Consider the following 12828-nt stretch of genomic DNA (forward strand, 5'->3'; position numbering starts at 1 on the left):
CCACCCGACAAGCCGCAGGTATTTAAGCTGTGAGACGCCATTGTTCTCTCTCTTGTTTTTCACACTCTCGTGCAGCTCTCTCTTGTTCTCTTGTAACCCTCAACTACCAGGGTCCGTGTTTCCCCAAGTAACACGTGACCCAGAATCCAAGCTGTGTGCCAGTTGATCAAATCAGCCTGTATCTGTGGAATTCTGAACCGCTATCTAAGAACTGTAGTCGACACAGGGCTTAGGAATCTCCACCAACTCTTCAAAGATCCACCTCTGGCGAGAGCAGAGGTTTTGAATGAGGTATTTGCAACTTGTGAACTCTGAAACTGAACTTTGAACTCCGCAACCATCAACTTCGCACAGCAACGTTACTATCACTGTTTCAACGGGAGCGCAGGCGCGCTGCCCCTTTCATCAAACAGAGCGACCTTCAGTCATGTGCCTCCTCCATGCTTCGAGCTAGACAACACAGCCCGGAAAACACGCAATCACACACCGCTACTAAGGTTGTATCCAACAGTCACCTATGATTGTGGTGTGAGATGCCAAAGTGTTGTTAAGGCTTAGAAGATTTAGGATAGGCTGTGACAATCTCTGACATTCTTTTCATTTCTGCTGTGTTTTCATATTGCCACATGTGTTTTTCCATCTAGTATTGCATTGTTATAATATTTTGATAATTGATAAGTATAACTTCAATAAATATTATTAACTTTTGACCACGTCCGAGCGTCATCACTTTATCTTAGTTTACTTGATTGAGTCAAGGACTCCGCCTACAGAATGAGATTGATGAATAAATTAGACTATTGATAAAGGTTATCTTTTTTCCCTGTACAAAACAGGGTGGTGCCCTATACGAGTTGATGTAATGTCTTAAATCCATTTTCCTTCATATTTGTGATGACCGCATAATAATTATACCGGTCATAGTCAGAGCTCTAACCCCAGAACACGCTACAGACATGACATAATAGAAAACAAAGCAATGGAACACATTTTCTCGCTGACGCTCACTCGCGTCGCGTGTACTTAGGATACGGTGTTATTTTAACCTTTCACTGAATGCCTCTGCAATACACACTATTATGCAATAATACTTAAACAATTGAATTGACAAGCACACACATTTGCAAATTTGTGTGGTGAAGTTTGGGTGATCTCTTGGTAGGTAGGTGGGTAGGTGGGTAGGAAGGAAGGAAGGAATGAAGCAAGCAAGCCCCTGTCCATGCACGTCATTTCTTTGCGAGTGAATAGCTTGGGCGCGCATTTCGAAATGGCATGCCTTTTTGCAGGATAGGCTCTGGTTATGGGTGAATCCATCTGCTACTAACAGCCCTTAGACGTTTTTGGAGTGTGCCAAGTTTGTTACAATCATACATTTCACAATAGAATTCTACAATAGAATTCTACAATTATATCATGCTTTCATGGTTTAAAACCAGTTGAGCATGAATGGGATGCACTGTCACCAACAAGCAATTTATTTTGTGTGCTTCAATAACGATTGTTCATCTGTTAAGAGGAACAGACGAGCTGCTCAGCTGCTCTCGGACCCCGGGGAGTCCACTCTGGCCCCACAGCGGTGACCTTTTATCTCTCATTCCTCCATGTTACAGTATATATTATATTTGAACGTGTCGCAGACAGCTGGCTATCTCACAGGCGTGCTGCAGGTCGAGCTGTTTCGGAGGACCGCAGTTCCTTGACCAGATAAGCAGGGCCTTTATGCTCCCACCTACTGTACTGTCATTTCACAAAGAAGAGTTTGAGAATAAGACATACATCCCACACACTGCTGCTGAACATAGTCAGGCTAGCCCCTAGGGAGAGCTTAGGGGTGGGAAGAAGAGAGGGAGGGAGGGAGAGCTGAGTAGGAAGAGGAAGCTTGTCTTTAATGAGTTCCTGCAACAGGTGAATAACGATGATACGATGTACATTTCTGCTTTGTGTTGAGTTCAGTGAACTATACTTATCAACTATTGGCTTAGTTTCTCAACCTTTTTCTTTCTCATTTCTTCATCTCTCCCTGTCTCTCTTCCTCTCCCTCTTCTCCTTCCCACATTTCCAACCTCCCATGTATGTCTCTCTTCATCTTCCTCGCTTGGTCACTCATCCACCACAAAACTCCTCTATCTCCATCTCCTTTTCTCATCCCCCTGTTCTTCCTCTTCCGTTCTATCCTAACCTCCCTCTCTGCCCGTTTCCCCTCCCTCCTGTTGACTTTTGTTGTCTTTTATCATTGGACCTCATTCCTGAACGCAGTTAAGAAGAAGTTAAGAAGACATTTCTTCTTAACTCCACTTAGGAAGTTCCCGGGACAATTCTGGCATTCCTGAATGGTTTCTTATCTCGGATTTGTTCTTATCTAAGAAGAGGATTTAAGAACGCGGAAATGCAGTCGTAGGTAGGCCAGATTGGAGTGCGCCCGTTCCCAAGGGCTGAATTTATGAGAAATCCGAGGTGAATGCGTTCACATCAATTCTACAGACATCCTAGGCTTGAATAATAATCATAATCATAAATCCGAGGATATTTGTATCATTTCCAATTACGTTTCACATTCATGATGAATAAATAAAAGCACTACACAAACACTGCAAATGGCAGTGAATTAATAAATAAGCACTAAACTCAGTCACTCAGACTCAGCACAACAGCACCTTATATTCCATAGTCGTCAGAATGGACACATCTACATTCTGTAAATACTATATGTGAATATCCATAACTAAAATATATCATATGGTCCTACATAAGGGCCTATCAAGATCCATAAGTAGCCTACTCATGCATTTAACTAAACTGTAGGCTACAATTTAATCTGCTCTCAGCACATCCCATCCCTTTCATGTAGCCTAGGCTATATATTTTGCATATTGTATTAAAAGTCCATATATACCGTCTTGTTTTCTTTTGTTATTTTGTATTGGTTTGTTTCACCTTGCTTAAGCTTAGTGTGCACGCTATTAGAGCCAGCGGAGAAACATCTCACTGCTCATTTTACTGGTATGTTGCATGTGACGAATAAAACGTCGAATTTGCACGTGACCTTGAACATCAAGCATGTCATTTGGGAACGTCTCGGTTCGGATTTTGTGTGCACACGACCCTGGAGGAAGGAGCTGGCGGGGCGTTTATGTATGCAAATCCAGGTGTACGAGAACGCGCATTCAACTTAAGAAGGGGAGCACAGCTGAGAACACTTTGGCGGTTTAGGAACACATTTCCACCCATTCATGAATCCGGCGGGGATCTTTTTTAGGGTTGGTCTTACGAAGTTCGTAAGAAGACATTTAAGAAGACACTTAAGAAAATGTTCAGGAATGAGGACCATTGTCCTTATTAAGCTCTGCGTTGTGTTTTGATTTCAATAAAAGACGGCCCCCAATCTCACATAATACCACACAGTCCAGTGTCTCCTTGTTCTAATGTATCCCAAATAAATCTCTCCAGCACAGGATTTGAGCGACAAGCAAAAGCTGTTTATTCCAGAAGGTTTGACATACAAAAGACGATGGCATATAGTCTAATGTACAGTTGACCTCTTTATATGCTGTCTGAACTCAAATCAAAGCATCAGAGCTTGAGCACGGTTCTTATGGTTCAGGTGCCCCCCCCCTTGTCTCTTCTCCGATAAGACTGTTTTTCTGGTCTCTTCTGGGGCCTTGTTTGGTCAAGTTAACCTACGCCGCCTTGGTGCTAACCACAACAATTGCTGTTTGGCACAGAGTGTACCAGCCATGGAATGTCATCTTTATCTCAAGTCTATGGAAGAGAGAAACCGTTTCTTACAGATAACTCCAGCCGACAGCCATACTCAGAGGTCAATCATAATTTAGAAATAGCTAACAGGATTAGATTAAACCGACATTTCTCTGAAAATCAACCAAATTCAACAATCCCCTCCCCTCCCTCCCTCCCTCTCTCTCTATTGATCCAACTCCCTCTTATTCCTCTCCCCTGCCTTTCTCCCTCCTTCAGTCTCCTTCTCTAACCTACCTCTCTCCTCGTCTCCCCCGTCAGGCACCGTCGAGGCGTGCATGGGCCACCTGCTGAAGCGGCGGGCGGCGGGCTTCCTGCGCAGCGACAAAATCGCCGCCCTCTTCACCAAGATCGGCAAGGTGAACACCACGGCCGGCGAGGTGTGCCGGAAGGTGCAAGAGCAGCTCCAGCAGCAGGCTGAGATCACCAGGTACCCCCCCCCCACCACCACCACGTCCCTCCCGCTCTGGAACCACGCACACTGAACAAGACACATACAGTCTGAAACACCATACGCATACATACGCCAAAACACCATACAAGTACATTATACGCATCAGCACTTACGGCCTCTGGCAAGGCGTTTGTTTACAAACCATGTACAGTACATACAAAATGCCCTATGTGTGTCTCAGAGAGAGAGTGTGTGTGTGTGTGTGTGTGTGTGTGTGTGTGTGTGTGTGTGTGTGTGTGTTTCCATAACGTGATAAACTGCTTTGTCTGCAGGAACAGAGGCATAGGACAAGCTGTTTGTTAGCCCATTAATGGTCCATTAGCTACCGCATGGCTAATGCAAGCCACTCTGGGGCTAAGGGAAGAGGCTTTTAATGTGGGGAAGAGGAACACACATACATGTACAAACACACATGCACACACGCGCACACACACACACACACACACACACACACACACACCTAAAGGACAAGCCACTCTCAGTTGTGTGTGTGTGTATTTGTAGAAGTTAGAGGATATATCAAACAATCAATCAATCAATACTTTATTTATATAGCAGATTTCCTGCAAATTGCAACGCAATGTGCTTTACAGAAACACGACATGAAACAATAACAGACAGATCAAAACAACAACAGACAATACAGCGAGGTGTTTAAAAGGCGAGATTAAATAGATAGGTTTTGAGGTCTCACTTGAACGTCTCCAGGGTCTCAGTCAATCTGAGGCTCTCTGGCAGAGTGTTCCACAGTCTGGGGGCATAGTGGCAGAAGGCTGCCTCTCCATGCCTCTTCGTCCTGGCTGCTGGGACTGTCAGAAGTTCGGCACCAGAGGACCTCAGGGATCTTGCTGGTATATATCTAACAAGCATGTCAGACATATATTTTGGAGCACGGTTGTGGAGTGATTTATAAACCAGTAGAAGCGATACAGTTTACCAGGCAGTCAACCGACCTGTAGCTATTGGGAGCTACTGAAATATAGAGCTGGGTGTCGTCAGCATAACTATGGTAATTGACACCATGCCTCCTTATGACAGACCCGAGGGGCAGCATGTAAAGGCTGAAGAGCAGAGGTCCCAAGATGGATCCCTGAGGAACTCCACAGGTCGTCTCAATGTTTTTTAAGGGCTACAAAAAACTCCCAGCCAGTTAGATAGGTCCTAAACCAATTGAGGACTGGACCGGAGAGACCGACCCAGGTTCTAAGTCTCTCGATTAGGATGTCATGGTCGACAGTGTCGAAAGCGGCACTCAGGTCTAGGAGAGTGAGGACAGAGAGGTTTTTGGAGTCAGTACTGATGTTAAGGTCATTGATGATCTTGACCAGTGCAGTCTCTGTGCTGTGATGGGAACGGAAACCGGACTGGAAGATGTCTAGGCAGGAATTTTACACTAGAAATTTGTTTAACTGTGTGAACACAATTTTCTCCAGGAGTTTGCTTAAGAAAGGGAGGTTTGAGATAGGCCTAAAATTGCTGAGAACGGAGGGGTCTAGATTACTTTTCTTCAGGATGGGTCTCACCAGGGCAGTTTCAAATGCCGATGGGAAAATGCCTGTAAGTAAGGAGTGATTTATAATGGATAGGATGTCCTCAGATACAGAGGTAAAAGTTGCTTTAAAAAACTAAGTTGGAATAGGGTCGAGAGCGCATGTACAGTAGATTAATTTAGCTGTAACATTGCTATGTTCAATGTTTCAAAATCAACCAGTGTAAACAGGCTCATAATCATAGTCTGATTACACGGTGGAGGAGGTTCAGTAGGTAATATACTATGTTTTACCTGAGTAACGCTCATTCTAATATCTGAGATCTTATCCCTAAAGTGTGCTGCAAATGTCTCACATCTGGAGGCAGAGGAAAGGTCGTCGAGAGTTTGAGGAGGGGGATTTATCAGGCTATCGATCGTTTTGAAAAGAACCCTAGGTTTGCTTTGATTAGTAGATATTAGTTTTGAGAAATTATTTTTCCTAGCCTCTCTCATAGCCTTGCTAAAAGCAGAGAGATGTTCTTTGAGGATATTTCGGTGGACTTGTAGCTTGGTTTTTCTCCACCTACGCTCTGCCTTTCTGCAAGGTGCGATAGAGTCCAAAGCCATCCTTACTTTGGTGTTAAAAGCAGTTATAGTTGTTTTAAGGCCCTTTGTGATCACTAGATCGAGGGTGTGACCGTGACTATGGGTGGCGTCGGTGACATGCTGAGTAAAGTCCATGGATTCCAGGAGGTTGACAAAGTCCATAGCCCTAGAGTTAGTTTCATTATCCACATGCAAGTTAAAATCACCAACAATGAACATTTTATCATAGTTAGTATGGATGATGGACAAGAATTCAGAGAAATCTGTTTGGAAGGTAGGGTGTGGCTTGGGTGGCCTATACACTGTTATAGCCAGAACTGGAGGGTGACATTTCATAATTATAGCATGGTATTCCAAAGAGTTGAATGCATCAAAGGATATACTCCAATATAGATTGGAGAGCAACATGGTAGCACTGTAAGCGTTGTTCCATGCATTATTACAGATCATATGAGAACAGGTCCATTAAAATACTACAGGATATACAGGTCCATTAAAACACTACAGGATACAGTCAGGACCCAGTAGATTCTTCATTTGGATTGTTTTGCGACACCTCAGGATACAGTCAGGACCCAGTAGATTCTTCATTTGGATTGTTTTGCGACACCTCAGGATACAGTCAGGACCCAGTAGATTCTTCATTTGGATTGTTTTGCGATTACATCCCTGTGCTTTATTTCCCTGGAGAGACAAGGCACTGAATTAAAAGCTATTACTGTTGAGTTGCCTGCTTTTGTTTACAACCCCCCCCCCCCCCCAATGCACACACTCACTAACATACACGCACCAGCACACACACACACACACACACACACACACACACACACACACACACACACACACACACACACCGACAGCCACACACACCCTTTCCCATCACCCTTCCTCAGTGCTCCATCGCTCGGTTACTCCCGTTGCCATGGTGACTTCATTGTGCCACCTTTGCAGGAGCACGAGTGAGCAGTGTGGGGAACGAGAGAGAGGAGAGAGAGAGAGGAGAGAGAGAAAAGGGAAGAGAGAAAGAGAGAGGAGAGAGAGAAAAAAGGAGAGAGGAGAGAGAGAAGAGAGAGAGAGGGAAAGAAACTAGACTAGACTAGAAACCAGAAGCAGTTACTTCCTTCAGCCATGAAGGAACTCCAGTTAATTTCCAAAATGAAAGATTATTACAAAATAATAGGCTGAGTCTTCATATAAGATGCAGGATTACAGCCGGCAACGGCGTGATGCAATCATGCAATCAGCCCGCCCGTTCTCAGTAGGGTGAAGGGCTGGAACATAATTAGAAATAAAAAGACGCTGGCACATCCACTAGAGCAGGTGCTGGACGAACGACAATTAGGCCCTGGGCTCCTGTGTGTGTGTGTGTGTGTGTGTGTGTGTGTGTGTGTGTGTGTGTGTGTGTGTGTGTGTGTGTGTGTGTGTGTGTGTGTGTGTGTGTGTGTGTGTGTGTGTGTGTGTGTGTGTGTGTGTGTGTGTGTGTGTGTGTGTGTGTGTGTGTGTGTGTGCGCGCGCGTGCGGGTGCGGGTGCGTGTACTCTGCAGAGCTGGAGGGAGATCTGGTTTCCAAGTTCAGTTGACGGTTCAATTGGGTTTTCAGGATGTCGCTGGGAGCCAGAGGTCTCTCACTTTTATTGTATTATTATACTGTATTCATCTTTCAGTCCATTCTTGAGCATTCACTCACTCATGTAATCTCACTTCATTCATTCATCCATCCATTCATGCATGTACCAACATACACACTGGCACGCACACACACACACACACACACACACACGCACATCTGTTTTTCCACATCTCCCACTCCTCTCTCTCACACACGCGTGCACACATAAAGTACACACGCACACACAAACGCACGCACACACAAACACACACACACACACACACACACACACTTTCTTTGTCAATCTAACTCGCAGTCCCCAGAATCTATGTTTGGTGATCTATTGAATACCCAATTTACACAAGGCTGCGATCGTATATGTACGGTAGCATCAGTCTTGGATAGATGGGTTTGTCTGTTTATGCTCGATTACCTCTTATGCTAATGCTCACACACACACACACACACTTCTGCAGTGTTGGCCTGGCAGCTGCCCTGGATCAATGCTGATGCTAATGTGTGTGTGGGGCTCGGTGCTCCAGTCTATATCTGTGATCCTAGCACTGGTGCTGATTGGCCATTTACTCTCTGCTCTGGCTGGGCTGTGAGGAAGAAGGACAGCCGGGGTCAGGAATTGGCTAGAGTTCACACACACACACGCACATCCCTGCTAACATTATATCCCTCCACCATCACCTGAAGCAGTTACAGGCAGGAAGTTAGTCAGAGTCAGACTCTCTCGTGTCTTCTACTACTCTACTCTCTGTATGCCCCATTGCCTCATGCAGCGCTTGTATGTCATACACAGACACATCGTTCTTCTCCTGCTCCCATCAGGGCGGTGACACAGCACTCCTTCAAGCCTTATGTGGAATCAAATTCAGATTGCACACACGAACACAGAAAGAATCATGCACACAAAAAGAATCCTGTCGTCGCAGGGTTGCTCATTCGGCGGCGACGTACAACGCAGTCTCGCCTCTGGAATGTCCATGTGTCATCTTCTGCCGCGCGTTGACATTTGTTGACATTTGAAACATGTGGAGGTTTGCAGTACTAGAGGCGTGTTTCTGGTTAGCTTCTTGCAGGTGGCTCGTCTCTGTCGGTATTGCAAATGATGTTTCACATGATGATTCCCTGTAAGTAATGTGATGGGGTTTTTGTACTAGCGCGCCCTACCGTCATCCACAGACAGACCGCTCAATGGAGCACTCATCCGTAATATACATTATATGCAGCATTTGTTGTTTTTATTTGTCACTCAACGTTCTTGCTGTAAACAGCTGACACCTCATGGGGTATGCTCTTAAAATTCTCGGTAAGTATATGTCTTTCATGCCAGGTCCCCTCTGTAACGTCACTCAGTACCCCAGGCTCTGCTCCGGCGCTGGCACAGCGTAAACAAAGTTTGGAGATAGGTCTGGCTATGCGAGACTATGCTCCTCATAACTGGGAGTCTCCATCACGACCCGCTCCTTCAACCTCCTTTCTGATCCACTGTTACTGCGCCTCCCTGATATCAACCTAGTAGATGTTTCAGGGGGTCCTTGTCATCCCCGGGAGCCAGGTTGAAGAGGCTGGGGTGATAGTGTGGGAGTGGAGCATTGTGACAGCGGCTGTAGCCTCCCCTCCCCCACCACCCCCACCAGTAGTCTGGCAGGTTGAGCGGGACTTCCGGGGGAGTATTGTGTGTGTGTGTGTGTGTGTGTGGGCGGGGGGACTATTAGGCTTTTCCTCTCTCTCTCTCTAATCTCATACACACACACAACATAATTATCTCAACACAAACTAATCATTGTTTTTCTAATGGGCCACGGAGTTTCAGAATTGAGCACTTCTATGTAGCTAATTATCCAGGTGTTCTCATTTGGATAAGTTTTGAAATGCAACACATTACTGAACATTCAAAAGTAATAGAGCAAATTTGTCAACTACTCAACTCACATTATTGTTCTTTTGCTTTTGAAGTTGGGAGAGTTGGCTTTCAATTAATTCTCAATTAATTCTACAACTCCCAACTACCTAACTTCTCCCATCAATCACTGCAGTGTTTAGGGAACCGACTCTGTGTTGTAGATATGCCACACTGCCCCCTAATGGTCACTAGAACAACCAGTCCTGAATAAGACATATTGTACAAGATCCACTCTGCCTCAGGGTAGCAGGCCTGAATCTCATCCAGGATTAGTTTTTACATGAGGATCAATAGGTTTATATGGATCTTAGATCAGATGGCCAGAGTGTCTTCTTTCCTGGCTGTGTTGTGGAACCTCATCATGGGAGGTTGGAGGCCTACAGGCTGTTGTTGAGTTTACCTCAGGTGGACGAGGAAAGAAAGGTAGAATTTTCAGAGTATTCAACCAGAGAAAGGAAAACAACATTTGTAGCCTTTCCCTTAATCTTCACCTTTGACCTCCAGGAGAGCACAGAGTGTGGGTCACGAACCCCTGAGGAGACAGGGATCCTCGTCCGCAGGCCGCGCCCCCCAGCCCCTCTCGGCTCAGGCCATCAAGCACATCTGGGTCCGCACTGCGCTCTTCGAGAAGGTCTTGGACAAGATTGTCCAGTATATTGTAGACAACTCCAGGTGAGTAACACCCACCACAACTCCAACAAGTAGCACCACAACCACTCTCGCTGCACAACAAAGGGCAAATTAAAGGACAGGTTTGGAATTTAGCATTATAAGCCATGTTATAAGGTTATTTACGATCATATACAACAGCCTATATCAAAGTTTTGTCAGACGGTGCACTCTCGAGATATACTGTAGCCCGTCGCCGGAACATCAATGACACCACTGACCACTCGGTGAGTTTCCCGTCTTTGAAAACAAAAGTTTATGGTGTTTTTGAGGGATTTTGTCTATGCACCTACTGTATTGTGTTAGCGATGATGGGCTATATCTCGAGAGTGCACCGTTTGACAAAACTTTGATATTGGCCGTTGTGTGTATATATATATATATATATAGTGTATTGTATATATACATTGTATATATAATGATAAATTCGAACCTGTCCTTCAAGGCTGTCTCTGAGTGAGATGAAATGCTTGTTTCCACATCAGTTCTCCCCATACTAGCGTTGTCCACTGTTGTTTGCCCCTTGAATTTGACCACAGTTTCAAAGATGAAAGCCTGAAATGTGATGTTCACACATTATCTTCTGACAGTAGGCGTACTGGAGTCTGGCAACTGTGATTTGAGATATGCAGGCTCTTTTGTGGTTGTCCTCATGGCTGTGTGTCTGTGTCTCTGCTTGTCTTTTGTCTGGGCAGTAAGTACTATGAGAAGGAGGCTCTGATTCACGACTCAGTGTTTGGACCCATCCTGGCAGCTCTTCTGGGTGAGTAGCCTCTGCTTGCTGTTACAATGCTGCACAGACGGGCTCCTTTTCTCTGAGTCTCTCTGTATGAGCATCCTGTTGGAATTCAAAGGGTTCTGCAATGGTTGTTTGAGAAGACTTGGAAGAATCTTGACTGGAATTTAAGTTGTCTCTGCAATCAATGACCAAGTGAGGGCTTGTATCTTTCTCGATCTACCTTAACACTATTGTCTGTGTGTCTCAGTGGGGCCCTGCGCCCTGGAGTACACCAAGCTGAAGACGTCAGACCACTTCTGGACGGATCCCTCGGCCAACGAGCTGGTCCAGCGCCACCGCATCCATGGGGCCCACCGTGGCCAGGACGCCTCCCCGAGCCGCAGGCCCGCCCTGGGGGTGAGAGAGACTTCTGTACTGGGGGTTGGGGTCAGCGACAAATTATATTAGTCCAATTTCGCTTCTTGATTCCAATATCATATTGCTCTTTTCCTCACGTCTGTCTGCAGATCCGCAAGAGGCAGTCCAGTGTCAACATGTCGGAGGACACGTTTGCTGCATCAGCGAGGGAGTATGTCGAATCCCTCCATCAGAATTCCCGTACGCACCTGCTCTACGGCAAGAACAATGTCCTGGTCCAACCGGTAAGGCCTAACGGACATCCGGTAACGGGGCAGATGTGTATGCTTGGAAGGGCCCAGACACTGCACACACTCACTCACACACACACAAATGAATATTATGCATCCCCACACAAACATACACAGCATAGCTTAGGTATACTGTACACATCTGTACAGCTCATTGCCTAAGCTTTTTATTATATTTTCATTTATTTAACTAGGTTACTCTCATTGAGATTAAAAATCTCTTTTTCAGGAGAGACCTGGCCAAGAAAATGGCACACAGTTACAGACACATAATTACACATTATAAAGTACAGATTAGGCATCTAACAATTAAAGATTAAAAAAAGAAAACCACATCAAGTTACAGTACACACTGAAAATTTTCTAGCAGTGTTACCACTTATGGATCAAAACATTTATAGAGCTGCATTTCATTTTCCTCCATGGCTTTTATCCTAGCTCTAACACTGTGTATATAACAGGAGGTAACCTAGGTGATGGGTATATACGTATACCCATGGGTAGCTTACCTATCCCCCGTCCCCTGGGCGCAGTGGTGTAGCAGAGGATATCCATAGTAAACCCAGTTCTTTATCCATGGACCCACAGTATATCCAGTTCTTTCTCTTCTTCGTGTGGGTTTGATGTTGTATCCTCGCCCCCCAGGCTCGGGGCCGAGGGGCTATCCGTTAACCACCCAGAGCCTGGGTGAGGGGTCACCTGGGCTATATATCTGGGCACACCTCCAGGAGCCATGTCACCGTTTCGTCATCCACAACCGTCAGGCCATGCATTCCGTTGGGTGTCCGATATATCGGACAGCCCTGGATGACATGGTCTGCGGTTTGTTCCTCGGTGCCACACTCGCACGCCGCACAGGATACCAAGCCCCATCTGTGCATCGATAAGCGGAAGCGTCCGACACCGGTCCGGAGGCGATTAAGCCTCACCCATGCCGGCCTGGATAAGTCCATCCTGGGAGGG

The 12828-nt window shown here is 45.7% G+C and overlaps 1 protein-coding gene across 1 annotated transcript in view; it reads left to right on the plus strand.

Moving 5' to 3' along the window:
- The window catches only part of sgsm2 (small G protein signaling modulator 2), a 68210-nt gene that overhangs the window by 40324 nt on the left and 15058 nt on the right, over positions 1–12828 (plus strand). The window contains exons 3-7 of the mRNA XM_084446951.1: positions 4018–4186; positions 10315–10482; positions 11175–11242; positions 11466–11614; positions 11725–11859. Of these exons, the coding sequence (XP_084303077.1) occupies positions 4018–4186; positions 10315–10482; positions 11175–11242; positions 11466–11614; positions 11725–11859 (689 nt within the window). The remainder of the gene's footprint in view (positions 1–4017; positions 4187–10314; positions 10483–11174; positions 11243–11465; positions 11615–11724; positions 11860–12828) is intronic.

This window comes from Borostomias antarcticus (genome assembly GCF_949987555.1).
Source record: "Borostomias antarcticus genome assembly, chromosome: 1".
NCBI lineage: Eukaryota > Metazoa > Chordata > Actinopteri > Stomiiformes > Stomiidae > Borostomias > Borostomias antarcticus.